Raw genomic sequence first — 15,734 nt, forward strand, 5'->3', positions numbered from 1 at the left:
CCCAACTTGGAGAAGTTTGTACTGAAGGTAGGGTATTATTTTCCTAATATTTACACAAAATTTCGGTGTTGATTTTGAGCATATGTAAGACGTTTCTTGTTGGTTTAATATACTTTTAATTTTCCTTACTCTGCTTGACTTCCCAGAGTCCAAACAACATCAGTACCATTGAAATTTCTGTAGCCTCATTATGGGGCAAGTTCCAGCAACTAGATATGTTTTTAACAGAGTTAGCTTCAGCAAACTGAATGAGGTACTAATCCTCTGGATAAAAATGATTATACGAATCTGGAAATGATGCCTTGAACGAACCCTCTGAGAATTGAATGATGCCACTAAACTGACACTGCTATATCCAAATTGCTTGACCAATCCTCTGCTTTCCATTAACCTCCGTACTCTCACAGCATCATCTGGCCTTCCAGCTTTAGCATATAAATTTGACAATGTCACGTAGTGTCCAGCATTTTCTGGCTCCAGATTGACCAGATGCTCTGAAGCCAGGACTCCAATTCTTATGCTTTGCTGTTCTAGAGAGGCAGCAAGTATAGAACCCCAGCTATGTTTATCAGGCCCGTGAGGCATTTTTCTGATGAAGTCAACAGCATCATCAAGCTGACCAGCCCGTGCTAGTAAATCAACAAGACATGTAAAGTGTCCTGTCTCAGGTTTGAAGCCAAAATCAGTGCTCATCCTGTCGAAAATCTTGAGACCGTCGTTTACAAGACCAGAATGACTACAAGTTGACAGCACAGAAGAGAATGTCAAAGAGTTGGGACTAACACCAGAACTACACACCTCTTCAAGGAGTTTAACAGCTGCTTGGCCGCAGCCATTCATTCCAAAGGCTCGAATCATTGTATTCCATGATACCAAATCCCTCGATTCCATTTGAGAAAATACCGAATAGGCAAAGCCCTTGAATTATCAGGCAACACGCCCTTGAATTTCATTTCTTTGTAAGTGAATATGCACTCGTTAAAAGTCCCATTTCGTGAGTAGAACGAAATGATAGCAGTCCAAGCGAACACGTTTGGTTCAGACAATTTGTCAAACAACCGGCGGGCGATCTCTATGTTGTTGCTGTCTGTATACATTTGAACCAATTTGGTAGACATGAGGAGGGGAAGAAAAGGGAGAAACTCTTGCCATTGCCATTGCTATTGCTATTGCCATTGCTCCTGTGTAACCTGATACAACTGCTATTATCAATCGCTCCCCCACTACCATTACGACAGGCATTCCATTGCTGCTGCTGCTGCTTCGCCATTGTATCTTTTTTCTTCAATTAGGACGTCATTTAAAAAGAAAAATACGCATAGCCCCTCTCTCCCCTTATCTCCTTGCAACAAATAATGATAGTATTTAACTGAATGATGACTGTTGGAGGTATTTATGGTATGGAACACAAATCAGTGCGAGGAAACTGGTCCTAGAAAGTTGGTGAAGATGATGAAGAGAGGACAGAGGTTGTTTGGGTTTTAGGGTTTTTTTTGTTGATAAATTGTGATTTTGGTTAAAGAGTTTTTATTTTAATCGGTTTGGTTATAGAGATTGAATGGGTTTAAGTTTTCTGTCCGATTAATCGATTAATATGGTCCGAGTTGGGTTGTTTGAGGGTTTGGTTTATTAAGGGACACTTGGCGGGATCCTAAAGAGTGGGACAGGATGTGAGACATGGTTTGATACAGAAGATCCGTTGCGCGATTAAACGGATAATGTCATTGCACTACTTATTAGCAAATTCAAACCTTCATGATCAACAAATATAGTCACAGGACCAGAAATAATTTGTAAATTGTCCAATTTGTTTACTTCAGTCTAATCCTGTTTTGGACCCAAACTGGAAAACATGTTCAGCCCAAGATTACATTTATTGAGACCCGTATTTCAATAGCCCATATACCATCTCTACCCAAAAGGGTAAAATACAGCACTTGGAAACGACGTCGGAACCTAAAATGCTAAACCCTTTCTTTCTAAAACCCTAGTGACTAGGGACTAGCGTCTCGGCACAAAGCTCCGCCATCGCAAAAACCTGCACCTGCTTTACCATCGTCTTTTTCTCTGCCCTGATACAAAAAATGGCCAAGGCAGAAATGGGAAGCGATAGTGAAGCGGAGAAAACGGCGCAGAAGGAGAAGGACAAGAAGAAGTTAGCGGGGCTTGCCCCAATTGCTAAACCCCTGGCCGGTAAAAAACTCTGTAAACGCACCCTCAAGCTCGTCCGACGTGGTAAAGATCTCAATTTCCATTGAAAACGTGATTATTTTTGTGGATTTTGTTTAAATTTCAATTAAAGTTGTGGGTTTTTCTGGGTTTCAGCTGCAGAGCATAAGTGCTTGAAAAGAGGGGTTAAGGAGGTAGTGAAAAGTATTCGCCGCGGCAATAAAGGGTCAGTCCAAGTTTGGATTTTTATTGTTTTCTTAGTGTTTTTCCTGATGTTTAATACCTGTTTATAAAGGTGTTATTACCCAAGCATTGATATCTTTAATGGAGATAATAGAAATTTTGTTGGATTTACTTCCGAAATTTAAGTAAATTGCGCAAGTGTTTTTGTTAGTTCAAACTATCTATTTTTACAGAATGAAAAGACCAGTTTTCTTTATGTTAGCGTAGATAATTTATTTTAAACAGGAAATCCGATCATTTTGCTTTTTTTTTTTTTGAATAGCTAACTATTAGTGCCATGACTACATGATTTAGCATCTTAAAGTTGTAGAAAAAGGCAGCATTTTGTAGCACTCTGAATTGGAACATGCCGGTCTTTATGCATTTAACCTGGGAAGTTCCAAGGCTGACTATTTTTGCAAAGCTTGAAACTTGGGGATTTGTTGCTTATAATTTGTCTTAAAAACATTTGTTGGACTATTGTCTTAAGTTCTGTACAAGTTCCATTGCTTTTAGATGCAATCTAGATACCTAAATGCATCTCTATAATATGGTTTATCTGTGCTATGGTATGTTCTGTATCAAAGTGTTCTCACAGATTTGTAATCTGGAGTTGCTTTTAATTGGAAAATATCAATTTTTCCTTTTTAATGAGTGCAGATTATGTGTTATAGCTGGAAATATATCTCCTATAGATGTTATCACTCATGTTCCAATCCTGTGTGAAGAATCTGATATTCCATACATCTATGTGCCCTCCAAAGAAGTAAGTTGATTTCTAATCATCTTCATGTTTTCTGGTTATGTGTTACACCATGTTTATATTCATAAAGATTCTCTATGCATTGGTGCGGTCAGCGTGTCTTGCACTTATTTTTTAATTTGTGCATTTTATTGCGACACCCATGAAAATGAAGACAAAAGCCAAGAGAAGAAAGAGACAAGGGGTCATGAGACTTCCAGAATGTTTCTCTTTTAATCCTTTGGAACTCTTTTTGGTGTCTTATGTGAACTTTGTGAATATTAAGAAAAAAAATAAGAAATTTGAGAGAGAGAGCGGGGCGGGGGGGGGGGGGGAAGGGGGATAGAGAAGAGATGGTTCTGCATTAGTGTGCTTACCCTGTAGTTCCTGTAGTTTTCTTTTTTTTTTTTTAATAATCCAAATTGTTGCCTCTGAAAGCAATCGTTTTTGCTAATTAGATCCATGCAGTGATAGGGACATATGGTCAATGAATAGAACCTTCTGTCAGTGGAGAGCTTAATTGTCTGCACCTTTGATTTGCAAATAGCCATATGAATATTAGGCACTTTGTGTGATATGATAACTAAGCCTGCTTATGTTGTTATGTTTCTTTTGGATTGCATTGAATAACATGGTGCTGCAGGTTGGTGACTACTCCCTTTTGAAATAAGGAACTGATCCAAGAGCTTTTGATTTGTCTTCATTAACTTGAAAGTGGTGCTGGTATTTGTATTATTCAGTGGCTCATTTAAGCTTAATTTAGTTGCATCTGTAATAAGCCTCAATTCTGTCCATTTTGCGATGAAAATAGTTGGTGCAGTTTCAATTATATGTCTCCTGGGAATAAGAGCTTGTACATGATATGTTTATATTGAACGACCATTGGCTAACCTGGTTATTTAGTGATCCCTCTGCATTTTCTGGTGCCTCCAAACATTAAAGAGCAGCTGATGCTGTGATTGTAGTGGATGCCCTACATAGGTTGTCTTGCTGTTGTTTATAGTTCACTCAATGTGATTTTTCATAGCAGGAGTGATTAAAATGCATATGCTTGTTTCAGGATCTAGCTAATGCAGGAACCACCAAGCGGCCAACTTGCTGTGTTTTGGTGCTAACTAAACCCACAAAAGGGGAACTTGGGCAGGAGGAACAAGAGAAGCTTAAGGCGGAATATGATCAAGTCACATCAGATGTTACTGAACTTGCTAACTCCATGTTCTAGATCAAGGACTTTATTTGTATTAAATCGTCATGCACTCTAGTGCGGAGATTATGCCTGATTCTATCTCTAATTTATCACATGTTTTACCCAAGGAGAGAAGCATCTTCACTGTTGTCTTTTGTCTATATTTGTTCCTGGCATTCAGTAACTCAACAGATTTAGACCCTAGTAGAGAATTTCGCGATAGAATTTATCTTCCAGTCAAATGATGCAACCTAAAATGTTGAGGTGCATTTTCATCCAGACATTTGTATTTACAATGTTTGGAGCCATCTTTGAAAAAAAAATCCCCCAAGATTACCAATAAAAACCCAGGTCTGCTCTTACAGAGTTAAACTTGTCGAGACTCCGTGCTTTTCCAGCTGTTCAACTATCGAGCAGCTTTCGAGGCCCGCTGAAGTGCATACGTTAGCATTTAGTCTGCTGTTTACCATCTGTATCCTGCCCTTTTTAACCATAACATGATGTTGAAAATTTTAAGGATTTTATTTCCATGCTGTATCTGCTTCAGTGGTTTTAGACGTCTACATATATTTGAAAATTCCCAGGTAATTTTCCTTTTTCCTCAAAAAAAAAATCCGAAATTTACTGGAAAATCCTTCGCTTCTCAGGACAATAAACTAGACTCTTGAATGATTGTATCATGGAAAATCTTAGCAAGAAGCATAAAAACAAGATTGTGAAAAGGTTGAGATTAGAATAATTAAATATTCTTGTCAAAAGTTCCCAGCCGCGCAAGTGCATTTTTGCTTGCTATCTTTCTCTCGGTTTTCAGTAGAGTATGTTTTTTCGCTAAGCCACACCTTCCAATACCAATACAGAGCTATAGATCGAGTCCCCAGGTTCTGTATTTCTCCATACAAACTGAGGTTAACTATATCGCTTTATACATACATTTTTCTGTCACTTAAACAACATAGGATAAGCTACCAAAGCACGAGGTTTTTTCAAGACACAACATATACATTCTCCTCTATTTCTATTTATTCTATGCTATATATGATCTCCCAGTTTGCTGCAGGATGAGGATTAGCACAGGGTCAATGTTGTGATGAGAATGTTCTGAACAACAAAACACCTATGCCACCAATAGCCAAGGTCAGAAGTAGAGGAGCACCAATGGACTCAGCAGGTGATCTGGTAGTCCTATCTGCTCTCCCTTGGCGCGACCGTTCCCCCATACATTCTCGTAATATAGTGCTGAGTGTGTCTATTTGATGCATGATTTGTCTTTGTGACCTCGAGATGAGTAAGACCTATTTCCCAAAAATTGTTGACATCAGATGGCTCACAAAAAGCCAAGAAATCAGGCAGGGTGAAGCAAATGTATGCACCGACTGAAGATTTAGGTGGAAAAAAAATAGAAATTGTAAGACCACAAAGAAACCATGACTGCAAAGAAACCACATGCAAGCAGATATCAGATATCTGCTCCACTTATAATCAGACAGAAAGATGTCTTTACTATTTTTTTTCACTTATATTATTGTATAGCAAGCAACCGGGATGCTCCATATAACAAACCTGTACCGGCAACAAGATCACATGCAATTCAAGGAGTTTTTTCCCATTCAAGTACTAGTTTCCTTTTTCAATTTGTCTGGTACTTGATAACTTCAGTATTTGAGCTATAAATACTAATTTTCTAGATTGATGATGTCTCACCTTCAGGTAATCCTAAGATGGACAAGGATTTTTGTGGACTCGCCAATTTTCTCATCATTACTCTGCAGTGTCTTCTGAGTGTTAATACGACTCATGCTCCAAGGTGAGACCCAGTAACAAGAGAGGAGAGGACAAGGGTCTATAAAAGTTCTAATAAATGCATAGCCACCACTCAATGGAGCAGTCTACCATTGCCATTCTGCAGCAGGACTGCCTTGAGCTACGATTTTATGCATCTCAAGTAGTCCTTTCTCTACTAAAAATAAGGAGCTTTGAAAGTTGAAAGGCTCTGAACATAAAAATGCTTCAGCCACAAAGGTTCCTGCTCCCCTCCCTTTACACATCATTGACTAAAGAATATCATCCTACCAAGATTCTTAAAGGCATTTATCATAATTTCAATAGGTGCTGTGGAGTAGGCTAATTATGTGACAATTCCTCACCCACCACCTCAACGAGCTAACAGAAGCAAACATCCAAAAAGAAAAAGTATGGCTTACCTCTTCCAATAGAGATTCCCTTGCCAATTGAGGAGATGATGAGGAATTGGGTAATACAGGTCCAGTCAATGAACCATTGCCTAAGCTTGCCACAAAGTAAGATGTAGGTGCAGAGCCATTGCAGGCTTCAGCCTGCAAAGCCAAATTCTGTTGACTGGAAGAAACTTTTCTCGTAAAGATTTTTGAGTTAAGCTCTTCAATTCGAGATGTAAATTCATCCATTCTCTCATTCAGTGTAGAAATTTGTTCCGATAGTTGATTAATCATTCCCTGGGGAAAAAATTCCAATGTAGAAAAGTAGATGCATGTTTAATTTCCTAGAATACAAGGAATAAATTAAAATATGATGAAGAGAAGAACGGATTCTTCATATAATAACAAATATGATTAATAAAACAATCAGAAGCAAGCCAAAATAAAGATTTCACAGTTAACTATAATACAAATTAGTTTTCCAAGGAAGAAATACCTGGTTAGGAAGTGCAGCAGGTGAATCAGGCATTCTTCCATCATATCTCCTATTATTAACTGCAAGTTTAGTCAACTTACTGAGATTCTTATCACGCTGTGTTGAGAAGGAGTGCGACATCCCACTGCTCAAAATTTCACACAAACATAGTTATGCTCAACAGGTAACATTCATCATGTCTAACCAAAGCAAATTTATAGGGAAAAGCATAGAACTTAAGAGAGTTTCTACAACTTAAATCACAAATTATAACCACTAGAACAACTCTGTCCTTTCAGGAAGTTTAGAATTACCGATTGAGAAACTTCATCCTCCTGTCTGCAGAGGCTCTTGATAGGGCTTCTTTAGGGCTTGAGACTAAGTCATCATCTATGCTGAGCTTAGTTTTCAGGTCAGCTGGCAATGCCTGCCCATTAATATAAAAAGGACTAAGAATAATCTAAGCTGAAAATAATGGAGATATAAACCCATTTGGACCTAGTGCAAGTCTAGCAGCATTCATACTGGTGAGCGCTAATCATGTTTGATATAATTAAATGAAAGGAAATTAACCAAAAAAAGTATTGATTGAAAGGCCTAATACCATAACATCATTAACGAGCTTTTCCAACTGAATTTGTTCGATATAAGTGCGAGGAACATATGAACCATCCAATCCGAGTCGATCACCAGTATATTTGACATATAACCGATCTCTTCCTTGGACCTTCAAAAATCATAAGCAGTAGAATGGTAATCGACTACGCAAGCTAGCTTGAGAGCCAAAATGCAACAATATCAAGCTTAATATGGTAAACCTTCTCACAGTGAGAATAACCTATGTGAATTCCATTTAGCAACTACCATGCAAACAACAGTCTTGAATTCTTGATGCTCAGATATCTCCATATAATAAGATCTCCGACTATATCCAACTATACACTAATTTCAATTTCCAAACATAGATTAATTTACTTTTTATTTTGATTGGTGCAATTCTATAGTGAAAAAACAAAAGCATTCTGCAGTCCAGAGTTAGAAAGGAAATCACAGGCATATCCAAGTCAGACTTGTCAGCTAAAGTTGACATTTACACTTTCTCATACTAAAATAAACTGAGATTTCTGGTTGGATAAGGAGATGCAGGAATTCAACACATAATAGCCTCCTGAAACAATTTTTAATAATTTCACATGTCATAGGCCACAATTAACAGTCCAGATGTTTTCAAGGCACTAATTAGCATTAAGGAAGCTGAACAAATTGTACTGATTATGAGTTTAGGTGATTCTCAGGAGGTGGACCATGAACATAAGTAGTGGGATATGTGGATATACAAAAAAGAGTCATGTATCCTCGAAGCCATTAACATCCAAAGGGACAAACTGAAAAACCTCAAGGAAAATCCAGAATCCGACGCAAGTAAATACCTAATGCAACAACGTTCAACTCATCATGACTTGGTCACTTATTGCATCCTTACCTGAACGTATTGCCGATTGAGCTGCTCCAACCGATCAATTTTGACAGTAACCTTGTCATCTGAGAAGACATGACTGCTTCTTTTTAGGATGGATGCAATTGTGTAACCCAGAGCCATCAAGCCACCAAGCAGCCGTACACTAACTTCAAATGTAATTCTCGGCGAAATTATGAAGGGACTATCTGTAACCCATTCCTGAAATTAGTATGCATAGCATTTAGAAACTATAAGTTGCTTTATCCATTAAAAAATGCCTAAATGCAGATGCATATAAAGTCATTGACTAGACATTGACCATGCTATCAAAATGGACAGTTAAATGGTAGCCCACACCACAAACAGAAAGGCAAGAAATGCATTAAAAAAAAAAAGAAATAAAAACACTCAACCACATCTAGCTTATACTAAAGATAGTTTCTCTTCATTCAACTCTCATAATACGATTTTTTTTGGGCCCCGGGTGGGGGGGGTGTTGGGGGGAAGAAAAACCTCCTTCTAATGATCTCAACTGTATATCCAGGAGTTGCAAAGATGCAGGCAGGCAGATTGGTAGATCACATTGATAACAAACTCGATTTGGTAAAAGGTATATGGAGTATATTTTGGATAGTTCGCTTTTCAACTTGGCTTAGAGGTTCATGACAAAGGTTAATGACTTGCTTAAGGGCATATGATATATGCCTTAATATTCTAAAAAGCATGTCTGATAAGATCCAATATTCAAGTTGGTGCTTAATGCTGCAACTTGCAGTTTATGAGTTATTTATCGTACTAAATGCAAATACAAATAGATTTCCACCATGAAGCAGATGGAACAAGTTAGAATTTATTTTTATCACAAACAAAAATCTACTTTACAAAAAAGCTAGTGGTGAGTAGCATTTACAGATTACTCAAACATTATTCACATCTTTGGGCATCAGAAAAGTATAACTGTAGTAGTATTAGTCCCAGAAATCATAAATTGTCATCAAGAATGACATACATAAGCTAGCTAGAGAAGGAACAAAATGGAAAACCAATAAAATAGAAGTGCAATATAAAAGATTAACAGGAATCCAAGAATCACAAGGATCTTAATTCTTAGCGTGTTATGACTAAGAAGAAGAAAGGAGCCGTTTGAATAAATTTGTTAATCTCTACAATGACAATCCATAAAGTTAGTGTTGCTGTCATCAGTATGAAGTAGAATGGTTTATCAGTCAATATCTACTTATCTAGCAGGAATTCACAACCTATAACCATCAACGTTATGAATCATCTCAGCATCAGCACCACATTCACAACTCTCTTAGTACAAAACAAACTCCAAAATGGAAAGGTCAAACCTCAAACATGAGACTGTATTTTCCATCCCTGTTCCTCATTCTCAGATAGGATTGGCATGCTTCAGGATCTTCTCCAGGTGGCAGAAGATATATGTCATAAGTTTCCTCTCTACTTTCCTTATGTTCCTCAGACAGAACAGCCTTAATCTGATCCACTGTAACAGTCCTTGTTGACTATTATAAAAGAGAACATTCACAAAATGAGAAGGGCAACAATACAACATATCATTACAGTACCATTGTACATTACTTGGTAAAGGGTTTTAAAAATAAACCTTTAAGACATAGGTAGGATTCTGAAATCCAGAAAATGGATTAAACTTATTAGTGATCTTTATATGTGCTGTTTGTAGATCTGGCTCAATAAATGCCTTGTACATTGGATATACCTGTTTTCCAAGAAACCCATAAAACTCATATTCAGGCTTACATATATAGCTAGGACCCAATTCAGTATCTGTAGACAAAAATACTCAAACTAAAATCAAACCGTTTCTGAAATTTGATGAATTATTTCTTCAGGTTCTTGTCCAGCACGTTGAATATCCCTTAGCACACGTTTTACAAGATCAATGTGCACCCCACCAGTAACAGAAACCCGGAGATCCAGGAAAGGACGTAATTTTTCACTTAAGGCATATATTCCTTCAATAATTACGATGCGGGAGCTTGGCACCTCAAGAGTCCTGTCAAATGCATTAACCTAAATCATTTGTCTTTCCCACTATGGCAACCCACAAAAGCTTATTTATAACAAAAAATTAGAGGAAATCCACAATGCAGAATAGAGAAGGCCTTGAGAAGTGGAAAAGTAGATTACTTGTAACCTATGCGAGAGCTGGATTTAAAATCATAAATAGGAACTTGAACAGGACTCCCTGCTTTTAAACCCTGGATATTCTCAAGCAATGTATCATAGTCTGTCAAGCGTGGATCTGCATTTTAAATTACCAGTAACTACAGTTAGAGCAGGAATTATCACTTGAAGACATTAATATCTATCAAAAAATAGTCAAGGACAGAGAAGATACAATCCGAAGTTTAGCAAAGACGACATGTAAAACTGAAAAGATTACGAAAGACACATAGTAGGTTAATCTTTTTTCCACATTCAAAATTTAGGAATGCCACTTGAAATGTCAAAATGATGGCAGGCAAAAAGAATTTGAAATACCATGAGAGCTCAAGTCACTACAAAGTACAAATTACTTGATTCCCCACTAATACTTGTTCTCTATACAGATGTATTGCAATATTAACAAGCAATCTTGCACTCATTATTCATCTCACTTTACCATTCCCCCCCAACGAAACTCACTCCGTAAATCAATTTCCATTTTGGTCTTATTTCTTGGGCAGCACTGTGGCAACTCACTTCTGCATGATAAACATGAAAAGCCTAACATGTATTTAACTGTAAAATATGCATGTTGATCAGAAATTGAAGGTCTTCTCAATGGATTACAATATAAAATGCATTAAATTATGCTAAATTTTAATTTGAATGCTCAAAGATCAGTACTCTTAGCATACAGGTTTACAAATCCCAATCTATCATCTAAATTTGTCAGTTTCATCACAAATTGGGTACCATGTAGCATTAAATATTCTCAGCATATTTTTTTCGAAAGACAACCATAATATGTAACAATGGAGATATTAAAAATTCCTTTTCATGTTTCTGCAAATGAAAAGTACCATGGAAACTCACTTTAAATGTCTAGCCAGATATCTTGTATAATATCAGAGCTGTTAAGCCCCTCGATGATCTGCCCTAGGTTAGTTGATGAATGTTAGTATGTCAAGATGAAGTAGAGACTAAGATTTCAGTTGGGGTCACAAACATTCACAAAGACATTGCTTCAAGGAAAGGGGGCAGAAAAAAAATCCTGGTTTCAGTGGAAAGGGATAATGAGCAGATGATGGTATGTAACCAAAAGTAAAAAAAGAATGAAGCAAGGCATACCATCAAAATTTCCATCAATAATACGGCTCGAATCATTGTAGTTATCCATGCTTATGACAGCAATACTAGGCATAAAATTTAGGATCTTCTCTGTAAACACAGTTTTCCCAGCCCCAGAAGGACCTGCTACTCCAACTAATATTATTCCATCATTCTTCTGAGCTAATAACTGGCACGCACGAATAGTTATAAAGAAACCCTTCTCAAATGATAGAGGATCTTCTAAGGCAACAATCTCGTAGCGCTCGGAGTCCTTTCTCTTAACTAACTGAACCTGGTCTCTCAATAAGCCATGCCGCTTCCTTGGTGAATCAGCACTTGGAGCAGTGTCCTGAGCCATTTGAGGGGGTAACACGAGTTTCTGGAATGATGAAATGAAGAAGAAATGAGGATCTAATCAACGCAGAAAGAATGGGAAAAAACAAAAAATAATAGTTCTGTAAGAAAAGAGAATACAATTGCAATATCAAGGAAAGTTTCAAAATCATCTTGTGCAAAAGGAAATTTAATTTACAGAAACTTCTTAGTTTTGAAGGCTTAGGAACCAAATTTAAGCTCCAAGGCTAAATACGTAGAAATCATGTAAATAACAAGCAAACGGACCCAGGTCAGCATGAGAAATAAGTCAGAAGGCAGATAAGAGTAGATACTAAAAACATTTTACAGCAGTCTGTTCTCTCCATTTATACATTGAGCCACAAGCTTTCAACATCAGATTTCAAGTTCCTCCATCATGAAGTAAAATATCCATTTCTCAGCTGAATCTTCAAAGTCAGGATTTGTTGGGCAATATATTATTTCGCATGTTTAGGCTCGTTTAAACTTATTCCCCTACTTGCCTAACCAAAACCAGAAAAACATCTATCTTTTACAAGTAAAAAGTTTAAGCTGATCCACAATAATGTTGCTTAACTTTATAACAAAAACTATCTCCAGTAGCCTCTGCATCTGATGCACCAACAGAAAGAAAAACATTGAAAGGTAACCAAAAAGTCAATCAATTGGTTATGACTTTGGTGCTCTCAAAAGAAAAGGATAATTGCACAATTGTCCTGCTTTTATATCCAGTCAGTCCATTACTTGATCAAAAAGCGGCAAAAAGATTTGCAATCAACTATCAATTTGAATTCTCCAGATTGAAAAAGTAAATGACATGCAGAAAGTGAATAGCCCTTTCATGATCCTCAAAAATCAATACTTTTAAGAAGAAAAAAGACGAGATAAGATTCAGAACCGTACAAGGAGATTAAAAATGGAAAAGAGACTAGCGGGCAACTATATCAAAGTAGGCATGGCATGCATGACCATAAAAGTGAAATTGACGTAAACAGGACACCGAGCTAAACAGAAACTTCAAGCTCGAGGGACTCTATGCAGATGCAGCAAACTTTTTTCCTATTACCAAATTGAGATGAAATTGAGTTCTACATGGAAACCTAGAAGTTGAATTAGCAACCAAACAACCACCAATTCATTCAGATTGAGAAAATAAACGACATGCAGAAACTAAATAGCCATATTATAATCTTCAAAGATTAATACTTTCACAAAGTTTCAATCCTCCAGAAAACAAAATCACACCTCCCAACTCCCTACCAAAAACCCAGCAAAGAAAATTAAAAAAAAAAAGAAGGGGGAAAAACATATACACAAAGGGGGCATGGCATGCATGATCAAGAAACATAATTCAAGCGAAAAAAAAAAACCTTTAAGCTTTGATTGGTTCTGGTTTTCAGCAAAATCGTGCCTGTAACAAAAAAAATTGAGGTGAAAACGGGGCTGTAGGACTTGAAAGGAGCAAGGCAATTGAAGTGTGGTAGGTCCTGATAAGAAGAACACAGTGAGGTCTCAAGAGGAGAAAGGGCGGCCGACGGGTTGAGAGCTGGGAAAGTAGGGTGGGAGTGGTACAATACAATACAAGTGGAGGATAGATAATTTGAACTCTGTTCTTTGATTCTTTAAAAGCTCTCTTGTTGGAGACAGACAGTTGAGGGAGAAGGTGACGGTCCTGACCAAAGATCTATTAATGCAATCGACCCGTTTTAACTGTTTTGGTGTTTAGGCAATATGATTTTTCACCCAATACCAGAACGAAATTTTGTTTAAAATCACATTCTTGTAGATATTTAGTTTTTTTTTTCAGTTAATTTGTAAATTTTTAGGTAAATTTCTTTAACTTTTGCAAGTTTAAGTGCTACAAAATATTTTGCTAACTTGTTTGAGAATTTTAAGGTTTTACATACTACCATTTAGAATTGTGCAATGATAAATTTGAATATGTATGCATGGATCAACAAGAGTTTATCCATTACAGAAAAGGTTTATGTGGCCCCAAAATCTACAAGAATAGCAAAGGGGAAGGGATGGGCCTTGCACAGCTATTACTCTGTCTGTCCATTATTATTCGAGCAAATCGTCAAAAATGTCACTGAATTATATATTAGCATTTGTTCAGGTCATTAAACTATTTTATTACTCAAAAATATCATTGAATTAACCAAAATACATGTTTTTGTAGCATTTCGTGTAATTGAATTGTTAAGACAAACGGAATTTCTTTATCTTCACTGGCGAGCTTGATTTTGGAGGGACAAGGCCGTCAATTCATCTATTTGACTAACTTTTGTCTTTATAAATGATTGAATCACATTAACTTATCTCAACATTTCTTGAACCTATTATTCTCCCAACATTAGGTGAGTTTAGCAATTATCTTGGAATCTATGCTTTGCTAGGAAGGTTGAAACTCCATAATGTCAAGATGCAAGGAAGCAATTCCGATTTATCAATGCAGAACAAAACTATTTTAAAAACTTCAAGGACTCATAGAAACCAACAAGGAAATACCTTGAATATACTCGTGATAATGTGAGTTTTTTTTTTTTGAGATTAAAGCTGAAAAATTAAAGGGTGTGTGGACTCAAAAGAGTGCCCCAGTCAAACCGTATTGACCCATCAAACATCCATGAATGACAGAATGAGGCCTTCCACCATGATTTCCAAAGACTTTAGGGTACAAACAAATTTAAAAAACAAAAAAGAAACCCAGCCCTAACCAATGTATGACAGCCAATAATAAATCAATCTTTAATCCAAAATTCTCCCTCTAAAGACTTCACTATACACCAAAAGGGAAATGGGGCAGTGACAACCGTTTCTGAAGGTTCACGGTCACGATGTGGTCTCAAAAATTTGTGCGGCTCAGATTACAGCATGTAACTCGATTTTCATGCCATGTGTGGGGCCCACAAAAAAGTGTTGTAAAATTACGTCGTGTGCAAAGTAAGTTACATCGTGTGCAATGAAAGTTACGCGCTGTGAAAAATGAATACAACCGACACAAACGATTGCACCTGCAACCGTTTGTGCCCCTTGTCCCACCAAGTGGGTGGCAGAGGTTCAAATCTGACACAATTAAGAGAGGAGAGTATCATCAAAGCCTCCAATTAAATTCTACTGGGGTACAGGATATAGGATGGACCGGTCTGTGAAATCATGACAGATGTTTGACCTTTTTCTCGCAGCCTAAAAAAAAGATTGAACAAAATCTAGAAGAAAATAAATCTCATGAAAAAATTTGCCAATACAAAACTCCGTCTTCCTAATCCTGCCTACAAAATGGCCTTTGAACGCATATTGTACTCAAATGTATCCTCTCATGGCTTCGGCTTGCATGAATTACCTGCTGATACTAGTGATCAGGTGAATCAAACAAAGCATCTAGGCATTTGGAGACTGTCTGCCGCTGGGTTTGTGGTTGGAGGTTCCTTGGAAAACAGATGGGGAGAAAAGATCAACCCTCACTTTCCCCGTGACTCCGGCAAAAGTGATTGTTCAGGATGGCGATCTTTCTTCGGATCAAGGTCCAAATTCTAGTTTAGGGTCATTTTTTTTTTAATGTTATATGCCCTATAACAATTCTAGTTTAGGAATTATGGTCTGAAAGGAAAATGGGTTTTCAAAATGAAGTGAGTTTTGAGGCTTTGGGT

The 15,734-nt window shown here is 37.2% G+C and overlaps 3 protein-coding genes across 3 annotated transcripts; 1 reads left to right on the plus strand and 2 right to left on the minus strand.

The window, feature by feature from the left end:
• Nucleotides 1-159: 159 nt before the first annotated feature.
• Nucleotides 160-858, minus strand: LOC113768889 (pentatricopeptide repeat-containing protein At5g39350-like). The gene has a single exon (XM_027313397.1). The coding sequence runs from the start codon at nt 856-858 to the stop codon at nt 160-162; it is 699 nt and encodes a 232-aa protein (XP_027169198.1).
• Nucleotides 859-1,957: 1,099 nt separating this feature from the next.
• On the plus strand, nt 1,958-4,482 carry LOC113767808 (H/ACA ribonucleoprotein complex subunit 2-like protein). Its single transcript, XM_027312010.1, has 4 exons — nt 1,958-2,235; nt 2,326-2,395; nt 3,052-3,157; nt 4,194-4,482. Exons 1-4 carry the CDS (start codon nt 2,085-2,087, stop codon nt 4,353-4,355), a joined length of 489 nt encoding a protein of 162 aa, XP_027167811.1. The 5' UTR covers nt 1,958-2,084; the 3' UTR covers nt 4,356-4,482.
• Nucleotides 4,483-5,185: 703 nt separating this feature from the next.
• LOC113767807 (inorganic pyrophosphatase TTM1-like) lies at nt 5,186-13,745 on the minus strand. The gene is made up of 12 exons (XM_027312009.1): nt 13,452-13,745; nt 11,746-12,106; nt 10,600-10,714; nt 10,270-10,465; nt 10,055-10,168; nt 9,780-9,953; nt 8,452-8,646; nt 7,573-7,695; nt 7,283-7,395; nt 6,990-7,113; nt 6,521-6,790; nt 5,186-5,611 (listed from the first exon to the last, which is right to left on the minus strand). The coding sequence occupies exons 2-12, from the start codon at nt 12,083-12,085 to the stop codon at nt 5,396-5,398; spliced, it is 1,980 nt and encodes a 659-aa protein (XP_027167810.1). The 5' UTR covers nt 12,086-12,106; nt 13,452-13,745; the 3' UTR covers nt 5,186-5,395.
• Between the last annotated feature and the right edge of the window lie 1,989 nt (nt 13,746-15,734).

Source organism: Coffea eugenioides, chromosome 4 (genome assembly GCF_003713205.1).
Source record: "Coffea eugenioides isolate CCC68of chromosome 4, Ceug_1.0, whole genome shotgun sequence".
Lineage (NCBI taxonomy): Eukaryota > Viridiplantae > Streptophyta > Magnoliopsida > Gentianales > Rubiaceae > Coffea > Coffea eugenioides.